We start from the raw sequence: 12,136 nt of genomic DNA, 5'->3' as shown, positions 1-12,136 counted from the left end.
CTTTGCCGAGCACTTACACGGTTCTTGTGCAAGACCGCAAGCAAACATGGCAAAAAGTCGAGGACTATATTCTGAAAATAGCTGTATCAACACAGCTGAATAGCAAAGTAGCTGTTTTTGTGTAATTTCCTAATTAGAGGAAAACTCATTTGAATTGTAGATATGGTCTCTGCTCTGCAGGAGTGGATGATCATTTTTAAATAAAGCTGACACTTCAAAGAACCACGCTTTGAATGTGAAATGCGTTGAACCCAAATTTCTGCTTCTTCTAAAAGTTTTCTTATTAATCTCCAATATGACCAGGCCACATCTGGCTCAAAAGAACATCTTTATTTTTTCCGGAAACACCTTGATAAGGTTAACACCTTGTTAAATAAGATACTATTTTAAATGTATTATTTTAAAAGTATGGAAGTATTTGTTGAACTGCCTTTATTCTCATGCTTATTTTATTAAGACAATTGCGTTACAATTACCGTATGACTAATAACAATCACCAGATCATAGCAAAAAGTTCAGGTGCATTACAGTAATTAACATGTTTGAGGGGCAAAGTGTTCTAAATATTTATGAAAGTATGTCAAACTGTCTAAAAATGTTTTTTTATTAAGTTCTTTTATGTTTTGTGACATGTATCCTATCTATGACTCACATATCTATGTATGTCTAGTATATCATAATTACACTACAAGTCGAAAGTTAAGGATATTATAGGATAAAAGCTTCAGGAAATATTTTATTGATTTCGTTTCCTTTAAGTTAATCTCAGATGTTTTGTACTTACATTGAACAAAAACAGAAACAAGAGACAACTGTTACAACTCACAAAAATACCTTAACATTATGGAGCTGCAAAATGACTGTAGATCATATATGGATGATGATCTACAGGAATATTCACTTTCGACTGCAGACTTGGCAAAGCTGAACTCAATTGGTTAACTTGTTTGGTCTCTTCTGAAACTTTCTGAAATCATTGTTTTCTGTTTTTCAGGAAAAATATCTGAGACGCAGATGGCTTGAGCAAAAGTTTTCAAGAACTTTTCCATCTTGAGGTCTCTGGGATGATTTTCAAACAGTATTAAGGGAGTTCTCATCGATTGTGCACTCTTATGGCTGGAATACTCTCCAAGACTTTTCAAATATGAAGAGATTTTTTAAAACTAGACATCATACATTTACAAAAAACGAACTGATCAAATCTGCAGACTGGCACAGACTTTCTCCAACAAATTCAACATGAAAATCTGAACAAAAGTCTTGTAGTGTATTTTAGTCTTTACTGGTTGTGGTTTACATAGATAGATAGATAGATAGATAGATAGATAGATAGATAGATACATACTGTACATAGACAGACAAACCCACCTGTGCATCATCAGACTCATCCATGCTGTACTGTTGCCCTTGAGACCCCTCGTTGACTTTATCTCCCAAAAGGAATCCTAGACGAGTCATCAACGTGTTCGATGCCTCGTCCACAGAGGGAGGGGGGCCTAGTTCTGGACCTAACCCCCCTGGATCAAAGAGAGAGAAAAGAAATAGGGACGATGAAATAAAGTAAAGAGTGAAACTGGTAAAACTAGATCACCAAGGCAGAGTATAAGTTAATTATGAGCTTCCACATCTCCCACCGCTGATGACAAGTCTAATCTTATAATTATAGATTCTGCATAAAAATTCAACAATGAAGCCTATCCTGAATCTTCTATCTGTATCTTTCTGCGATACAATTCACTTTCTCAAGTGCTTTATGACAATGAAAAAGGAAAATGCCACTACATCAAGCAGCACATACTGTAGTATCTGTATTACATAATAATGATATAATATACATAATACATAATCAATAATGTACAATCAACAAAACCACAGAAGAGAGAGAGGAGAAGAAGATCCTTACAAAGAAACTCATGACAAACTTTGCTGATGGATAGAAGGCTTGTCTGTAAAGTCGTCTAAAATAGAAACTGTATTTATAGGTAGAAAGAATAAGATCACATAGGACATTCTGTCAGTCTAGGTGAAACGTCAGTCCACAATTTCGTCATAAAGAGAAAATAAACAAACACGGGGAAATACTAACCACCACATTTTTTTAAGAGAAGAAAGCACAGAGACAGAAAGGTGAAGAAGAGAAAGAGCGTAAATGAACGAAGAAAACGCACCTGTTCCCTGGCATGCCATTCGCTTAACACATCATAAATTAATCCTGAATGTGCCACTATCAACACACAGTGTACAAAAGCATATGTGTACATACATGGAACTTGACTGGTATCACACAACCCGCACTGCATGTCTGGGAGGGACAAAGTGTGAGTGTGTGTGTGTGTGTGTGCTTCTCTATTGTGGGGCGTGTTTCCAATGAGTCTTTCGTGAAACATTCAGCTGTTTGGGAAGGTCAGGGGTGGACTGCCCTACCCGAGTAAACAATATATTAGGAATAAAGATCATAGAATAGCAAAGCTATTCCCAGTACACTATTGTTTTGCTCAGAGGTTGGTCTTTCATAGCTTAGGAGACATTCATTTCTGAATTCCTGGTAATAAACAAACATGGGACAATGTTGACACACTATGAGAAACAGATCAACTATAGACACCGTAGCTATTGGATGGATTTAATGAGATTTTACTTTTGTTTGGTCGCGTTGTTTGCTTTCAAAAGTATGTTAAATTTTTTATAAAATGTAATATTAAATTGCCCCATACCGCAGTAAAGATATATCATCTTTGCATCTTTTAAATAAATAAGTACACCCTTGAATATAAATTACCACGTCGTTTTTTGCTGCGTAAGCTGGCAGCCAACACACCACAACACAAAACTGGAGCGAAATTCCACTTTCTGTGACAACAACACATAAACCAGACAAACGACTTTTGCTAATGAGCCGCTAGCCATAACGTGTGCGCATGTATCAGATACAATCTTTAAACGTCGAACAATTGACCCAAAACAGCGACAGTGTCAACATCAAACAGGCGTCTCAACTTGTCTAGCAGACACGCCCTCCACAAGCCTGTCATATTAACACTCCAAAAACATCATGGGAACAAGTTAAACCAACAACCTCTCGATAGACACACAATGACTGTCTCAAAACCAAGAGCGTCACCAATTCAAACATCACTTTGGACCTTAAAGGAAACAAATGGTCAAATGACCTGTCAGTGAAAACCTCTATATTACTCATTTATGGAAGACAAAAGAAAGAAAAAAGCTATCTTGATGTTTCAGTGGTTTTGACCCCATGAAATGGAAGTCAATGTGGTTTCCTTAAAATATCTTCTTTTATGTTTGGAAGAAAGAAAACCACACAGGTCTGAAATGACATGACGGTGAGTAAATGAAGAGATGATTATACTGTCACTTTAAGGAAGTTCTGTTCCGGTTTTACATGACCTCAACTGCATGTTTTAGTGGGTGTTTAAAAACACAACGCTCATTGTAGGATGTGAGACACGACACAGCGGCCAGAAAAATCCATCTCTGGTGGTGCTGCGTCAATATAAATGTGAAAAATGTGAACTAGTTCGATTACTCCCCACAGTCAGCACTTTTAATAAAGCCTTATATACAAACGAAAATAAATCGTGATAAACTAGTCAACCTGACTAGTCTGCCATAATTCATGACCTAATTCCACATAAAATGACAAAGACAAAATTTAGCCAGTAGCTTCACAACTACTCAATTCCTGAACCAAATTTAAATACATATGAGAACCTGGTCCAGGTTATCGGTTTAATGGACAGGACAAACCTGACTGACAGGCAATACAAACTCCATCAAGCATGAGGTCATGACCTCTTCATTTCAAAAGGACTCCAATCTAAAAGTATTCCGGATGCGTGCCAGCAACTGACTTCTTCTTTCAGTTCAGGAAAGATGTCTTTGAAATAAAACATTGCAGAACAGTGTATCCGCGAATTATATAATAAGGAACCCGTGTGTGTGTTTGTGTGAGTCTGGGTAGATTAAGTGTTTGTTCGTGTGCAGGTTTCTGTGAGAATGTCACCCCTGGAAATGCGTCTATACATAGTCAGTTACAGCACCCACGCGCCTACCTTAAATACACTGCGCAGCAGCTATCTATAGGATACACATCATGTACTGGTTCTCACCTACACAAGCTTCATTACGCAGAATAACAAAGAATATTCTGTTAGGTTTCTCCATGAAGAGAACCAATGAGCCCAAAAAGAGCCCACAACAAGTTACAAACATACAGTATGTCATGGTTCCCTCTCCCAATGCAGGTGTCGAGGATCGTTTTGCCCGTTTTTAGACGTGTCACAATTGTTTGACATATCATGTCTGTAGCACAAATGGGAGGAGTTACATGTTCAAGTTTGATACCTGCGTATGAAAGAGAGCCAGAAAACCGTATAGCTGCTTGTGGTTGTACACCTAACTCATGATCAGAGCGGATATCTGCGGGATGAACTGAGGCAGAGATGGATTCACTAAAATAATGCAAAGGAGCTTCACATGGGAAGTTTCATAAAAATGACCCCTATCCCCATGAGAAGGAATGCAGATGGGAGAAGAAAGCATGAAGCAAATCCTTGTATGCATCCCCCGCCAGCACCCTCTCCTCCCCCTCTCTCCTGTCATCCTTACATTCTTGTGCAACGGAGAAGACAGATGGTTGCTATGGCAACAGGCTGTGCAGTGGGAAGGGTGGCTGTAGTTTTCTGGGAGCGAGCGTGTTGTCTCTCTCCCGGTGAGCGAGTGTGTCTGTTACGTGTGTAAAATCCTTTCCCCGCATGCTCACCCAGCAGGAGTGGCCGTCGGGCATGAAATGCCAGGACTGTGACACAGGTGCGAGCACCAGAGATTTGAAATGTGGCACAAGAGCTGCCTGTGAGATGCAGTGTACGGATTTGTCTTCTACTGAGAGTCTCCACAGGTAGCGAAAGAGTGTATAGAGCAGCATCCTTAACAACAGAGTGCCTCTGATATCGGAGGCAAAAAGAGAGAAAGTCAGAAGAGAATGGAGCCACGCACAAAAGTCTCAGTAGAGGCCAGCTGACTCACGGTTGTAAATGATTCCAGTCATTACTCAACTGTCTCGCACATAGATTGCAGCTGTGCCCCAGAAGAACTGAGCTCCGGCTGGTGCCGGACCACGTGCCGTGTGACAGGACGACATCTGCTAAGGTTAGACATCGTCCTGAACTATGCTGCCACCTTAATAGCTTACAAAGAAGTGAATTTCCTTAACAGATGAGCCACTTAAGCAGTGAGTTTTCGCAATGTTGATAAAAGCAAAAATGTTGCAGCACCATTCACAGTGAATCAGACATTTTTTATATTTTATATAAATAAAATGACAAAACCGACAAAACTGTAATAGGCTTTTTTATGTACTTTCTCAATAACTTTTCTTATTAAACAAAAAAGTTACGGATTGCTGCTTTAAAATGTTAGTTCACCATAAAATGAAAACGATGTCATCATTTACTCATCCTCTTGTCATTTCAAACCTGTTTGACACAAAAGAAGATATTTTGAAGAAAGTTGGTAATCAAACAGCACTGGCCCTCATTAACATCTATTGTATGAATAGAAAACTAACGCAAGTGAATTGGTGCCAGTTAACAACATTCTTCAAAATATCTCCTTTTGTGTTCTGCGGAAGAAAGAAAGTCACACAGGTTTGAAATGACAAGATGACATGTTCGGGTGAACTTTTACAACTATTACCATCACAATGAAAATGATGTCATCATTTACTCACCCTCTTGTCATTTCAAATCTGTGTGACTTCTTTTCTTCCGCAGAACACAAAAGAAGGTATTTTGAAGAATGTTGTTAACAGATGTACCATATTAAAACATAAAGATGTTTAGTGTAGAGCACAATATTGCCATTTTAAATATATTTTTTGGCATGTTTATGACAGGAAGAGGAGTAAAATAGGATCAGTACAGACCATATACAGGTACATGTTGGAACACCCTCCAAATAGCTATTGGCACCACTTTTGGCATTTTCTAGAGCCAATCCAAGTATCTAATGTATAAATCTATATTATATCTAAGTCTGTTCTCTTTATTCTCAACAACCTATCACTAAAACTGTCAAGATTCTACATCACTTTGCAAATGTTGCAGAATTGTTTAAGTAAATCAAGGTTTGACTTTATTTGTAATATGCACGTGTCAGTGACAGTTGAACATTGAAATGCTTGGTGTGGGACATTCTATAGGCATTCTACAGCAGTACAACATACAGGATCACATACTACAATGCATAGCACATGCAAAAAAACAATGCTTGTGTGTGCATTTTATTCTTAGTTTATTACCCCAGGATCATATCTAAACAATGCCAAACTTTCATATGCAAGCAAAGTTAAATCCAGGTACTCCCGAAATGTGCTGCACCATTCTGCAGCATGCAGCTGGTACAGTATGATGCCAGCGTCCTGGTCCTTGGCAGTGCGTCAGTAGTTAGAGATACTGAAGAGAGATGAGGAGACTGACTGGGCTCTCAAAACAGCCCAAGACAAACCACTCCAGACTTTCACATGACTTGAATAAAGATGAGGGCAAACAGAGGGTGTGGTTTGCAGACAGTGAAGAAAACCAAATGCATGGTTTATCTGCTTTAAAAAACATGTTTCGGTGGTCACCATGGTATAGGTGTTCAAAAGCAGAAATATTAACGTTTTCTTTATATTCTGAACAAATTCTAAGTGAACGTGTGACCTGTTTATGCAGCTATTTGCATAAGCCAAGAAGATGGGGTTTGGTTATCAGTTAACCATCCTGTATGTCTTTATGAGTACCAACGCATATTGGACTCTACGGATACATTACCATAAAGATGACTTACAGACATACAGTCTGAAACTGTATGTTCAGACATACAGAATGAAACAGTCACGCCTCGTGCTCCGCATACTCAACAAGCATGTGGAGGACGTTAAACACCGAGAAGATCCTGTTATTTCCCCACCACAAATAAAAATCAATCGAATTTGTGTGTCTTCCCACCGAGGGCAAAAATGATGGAAATACGTATTTATTCTGAAAAATCATATCCCATTTCAAACCACAATGTGAGATGATCTACCAGTGACACCAGTGTTTGGATGGCGCTTAAAAGTGTAAAATGGCTTATTTTTCAAATAAGGCCGAAGCTATGGCCGGAGATAGTCTCCAGCCCCCCTGTGACACTGCAGAGTACTGTGGCTTTGGAGAACAGATGGAATGGATGTTGCAGTGATCAGGCAAATACCAGTTAGGTGACTGTTTTAAAAATTCAGACTTGAGTCAGCAGTCTGTTTTGGTCATATAAAGGTGTGGAATTTGCCAAAAAAAATTAATACAAAGTTTTTTTTACTGACTTGACTCACACATTTTGTATTATGGCAATGGTAAAGATGTGAGCTGTCATGGATTTGGGAGTGACTCCTGTATTATGTAGATTGTATTGTCCTACTATAATGATAATATAGGGGACTACTGTATAGAAATGCAGTAACCACTATAGGCCTTTAAAGTGAGTGCAATGCTAGAGATAGACACCAACAGCACCAATAGATCTTTCCAGGTGCATCTGTGTGAATGCGATTTTGTGTGATGGACGAAGTGTACAGTATTCAGGAGAGACGAAATCGCTAAAGGGAATATAAGGGCTGTTCCTAAATGTAGCTTTCACAGATAGGTTGAGAACATGTGCACACACACACACACAAAGGGAAGGATGGTAATGAAAGTGTGGAGTCATAAGCCAAGGTCAGAGCAGAACCAAGAACAGATGGATCAAGTCATAAAGTGTGTGTCTGTGTGTGTGTTAGGCAAGATATGGTTACCCTACTCCTAATAGTAAAACATTGCTTTTGTTCAGACAGAACAGAATGTAATGGGTTAAACACACACAGTGCATTGATTTGATATTTAGTTGAGTCCTTATTTAAAGGTAGGATTTGTCTGTGGAACAAGAGGTCCTATATCCACTCGTGAGTTCCTTACCAGATAGACAGTTTCTTACCAAAACAGAAAGTGCTTTGCAAAAAATATTGATCAGCTTTTCCAGTACATGGTCTACATTGTACAACCAGAAGTCATTGCAACCAGAATCTCCATCATTAGTTATAGTTAAAATATAAAGATTGCATGTGCGGGACAAATGTCAAAACAATCTTAAATATCCGTAATGCAATATCAGAGCTTCAACACAACCCGAACCGCATTCCATGAGAAGTTTGGATGGTCAAGAAGTAGCTGAACATAAAACCAGCTCACAGAAAAATTTGAAGCATTCGCACAAAGCACAGACTGACAGATGCCTGAAGAACAACAGTGTGTCCAACAGAAGTGCGAATACCGTGACCATGATAAACCAGACCTCTGAGAGGAATTATGAAATATTATCATGTTAAGCAGCGTAACAGTTAAATGCAGTTTGTGTTAAAAACCATATGCGAAATAAAATACATTCATCTGTCTTTTAAGTTTCATCGTGAATGGGTGTATTAATACATTTTTGGTTCTCTTTGCACATGACAATAATGAGCTTAACTTTGCAAAAGAGAGGTGCTTCTCATTTTGAACAAAGAGGTTGATGCCACTGTAACCAAGGAAGACCATTGAAATGACCATTGGTCCAAGACAACGGCATAAAATGTGGGCATGACCTTGATCCCCACCTACCAGGTGACTGGTGCAAAAATTTGGGGAGGGGGAGCTTCACACTGCTTGTATGGACACACCGAATATAATTTGACATGTGATCTTATCATTCTAACTACTTAGCAAAAAATGGAAGATTCAACTATCAAATCATGTAGGATCGATACCGCGTGAATTTGAGTTTAATTTGAGTTTATTATCATTAAAGCAAGGATTGCATATTATAAAAAGGATTATGTACACTGATCTATATAAGTGACTGGATTGCACCTAGAATGCTAAACCAATGGCAGGAGGTGAAGCCACCGGAAGCGATCGTGCCGCCATCTTTGTATGCTCAACTGATAAGAGAGCGACATTGACACAGTCAAAATGACGATCTAAAATAACCAGTTTTTCAACTTATTAGGCGTGATATAAGTTTTTAGTTCACATGTGTGTTTAAATTAATCGTTACCTCTGATGTTTTCGCAAAGTTAATGTTTATTTTGGCCAGCATAGCGATCTTATAGAAAGCTTAGTAGCTTCAGTGTAATGGCGCAATCCAGTCATTTATATAGATCAGCGATTACGTACCATGCCACATACAGTGTAGACAACACACCATCACTTATTATAATGGGTTCTGCTTTTGTCATGTATCGCGCTCACGTCTGGTAGGTTATGGACACTCTTATCCTCAATCTTTGACTGCAGCTGTAAAGTGTATATCGGGTCAATGCGGTCAAAGCTCTATGAGAGTAAGAAAATTCTGTTGTTTTTGATCATCATTATGGTCTGCTAATGAGCTTCGGAATGAGAAAGAGATTTGTTGAAAAAAACATAAAACCGTCCATTTACGAAATCAAAAACCAAAACATATTTTCATTAATGCTAATAGTGTGACTACATTATTTCATTTCACGATTATTTAGCAATATATGATTTACTTACAAGAGAACTTGATTTGGTCTAACATTCCAGAGTTAGTTAATGAAATGTATATAAATATAATGGAAAATTTAAATAGTTTAATATACAGTATATCAATGAAATGAGGTCTATTTTTAGGAATATTACAATTTTTGCATCGCCACATTATGTTCATGACAATTCACCAAATTCTCATGAGCATAATGGCAGATAATCTCATTTGTAAATCTTATTATTCTAACTGATGGTTATCATAAGATTTTCATTACTGTAATACAATAATAATTCTAAAATTGTGTTGCATCGCCATAATTACAGTTTAATTACAGAATGTGGTTAATCGACATGAAAATAATATCATAGTTGACCAAAATATAATTTCTTTTTTCTTTTAATTATGGAAAAATATATGACCTAGACATTTTATTGACAGGTTAGGTGATATTCACTCATTAATAGGTTAAGGGGGTTTGAGCACAAAAATTCAAGTAATACTAACGCATACATTTCCAAGGACAAAAACAAATCTGAGTAAAAGTTCAGTAGAGCATGTCAAATAGTTTTTTTATTATACAGATAATGTAACGCATCTAAACACATCAACTTATTTACTTTGGACAGCTGCACTAAGCAATTGGTCTCCACGTGTGTGTGTCAAGTGTGTTTTTAAAGTTCATTTGAGGTCAAGCGATGTGAAGAAAGCTATGCCTCAAACCTTTGACACTAAGTGTGCTGTTTGCTCATGTGTGAACGTACAGTAAAATTATGTGCAATATGTGTGTGTAAGTAAATGTACAGTATGTATGGGCTATTGCATTATCTTGAGAACCCGAATGAAGCCTCTATATATTATGCGCCAACTAATAATTGATTTAAGATTAAAACCTGTAATAAAAAATACTGTAATATATTGTATCGTATTGTATAATGTATTTTATGATGTGGTTGATGTGCATGGGGTCTATTTGGCAGCCTCAAGATGACTTACAGTCATAGCTCTGGGAACGTATTTTGAGCAGCGGGTGCTTTTTTTTTGCCGGGGCTTCAGAGCAGTAGCCCAGTGGTTAGTGCTCCAGACACATACATGATGTAAGTTTAATATTAATATAAAACAGAAGCAAAAATGAGTTACTGCCGAGAAAAGAGAAGGATGCCAGTGTGATTACAAGATACAGCATGAAAACAAACACATAAACGCATGTTATATGTATGCCAATAGCCAAAGCGCAATCTGTTGCTGAAACAACAAGCTGCGCGGCGCAGCTCAGCATAACCACCCATCAACCTGTATAAACCATGGGCAAACCAGTCATGCGGTTAAACACAACTGCACACTGCTAGCCGACATCACATAGAAATTATAACCCGTGTAAAATGAATGCAGACCTTGTAATCTCAAATATATAGAAATAACATTAAATTGTCTTACATTACTGCTGGCTTGCATGCAAAACTCCAAAAGTGCTCTTTCTTTCTGGGTTGAGGACATTAAGGTCCAAAGTAACAGTGCAGAAAAAAGTCTGAAATTCGTTTTTTGCGCCATTTGGACAACTTGCCCCCTCGTTACACTCGACATTCACAAACGAATGCAGTGACGTCATGAGACAGTTGTGTTGTCATTGTAACACTAACGTTATTAATGTTCTCAATGGAAATTGGTCATTAGAAATATTAATAAAATGTATTTTATGAATTTTTTGATAAAACATTTTCATTTATTTTTGACAGTGTTAAAGTTTTTCTTTCGCTCGACACCAGGAGGCGGCACCCCTACTTCCAACTGCTATGCTTATAGAAGTTGAATGATCTCCAGCTTCATTATTGCTTTTTTCTAATAATCATATTGTTTTGTTCGATTATACAATATAGCCTGTATTTCCCATGTTGTTGGTTAGCTTAACCTCTCGCTTTAAGATCTTGCGAAAACAGTAAATAATAGCAGTAGAGATAACGGAGACCTTAGTGTGTGAGTTGTGTTTCCACAGACTTCAGATAATTTATATTTCTGTTTTGAGAACCAAATACTGTGGCTTGCTGAACTAATCAAAATTACATCTTTGCAGTTCATGAGTCGATTGCTAACAGCACAGGATATTAAAATGATGTGTTGTTATTCAATGCGGTAATAGCTTTTTCTGCCTGAGCAGGCCTGCTGCGGTTCCAATAATGAGCATCCAACAAAGTCACAATATTAAAGGTCTAGTTCATTCAAAAATCGTCATTTACTCACCCTCAGGATGTTTCAAACCTGCTCCAATGAACACACAGGAAAAAATAATTACAGGAAATTTAGCAATTTTTTGTTCTGGGACATAATCCACTACCATATTAAGAAAAAAATTGTTCCGTTGAACACATAATTAAAATTTTTGAAGAATTTAGGAAAACAAAGACTTCTCGGGTGCCTTTGACTACCATTTAATTTTCCTACTATGGTAGTCAATGATGTCAAGGAACTGAAAATTACAAACATTTTTCCAAATATCTTTCTCTGTGTTCATCGGAACTAAGTAATTTATACAGGTATGAAATTACATAAGGGGGAGTAAATGATGACAGAATATACATTTTTG

At 37.6% G+C, this 12,136-nt stretch overlaps 1 protein-coding gene across 6 annotated transcripts in view; it reads right to left on the bottom strand.

The window, feature by feature from the left end:
* The window catches only part of tanc2b (tetratricopeptide repeat, ankyrin repeat and coiled-coil containing 2b), a 122,671-nt gene that overhangs the window by 32,189 nt on the left and 78,346 nt on the right, over positions 1 to 12,136 (bottom strand). For all 6 annotated transcript variants that reach the window (XM_056770658.1, XM_056770659.1, XM_056770661.1 and 3 more), the window contains one exon: positions 1,369 to 1,517. In XM_056770658.1, coding sequence (XP_056626636.1) covers positions 1,369 to 1,517 — 149 coding nt within the window. The remainder of the gene's footprint in view (positions 1 to 1,368; positions 1,518 to 12,136) is intronic.

The sequence above is a fragment of the Triplophysa dalaica genome, chromosome 17 (assembly GCF_015846415.1).
Source record: "Triplophysa dalaica isolate WHDGS20190420 chromosome 17, ASM1584641v1, whole genome shotgun sequence".
NCBI lineage: Eukaryota > Metazoa > Chordata > Actinopteri > Cypriniformes > Nemacheilidae > Triplophysa > Triplophysa dalaica.
The sequence above is the reverse complement of the archived record's forward strand: the minus strand, read 5'-3'. Positions and strand labels throughout refer to the sequence as shown.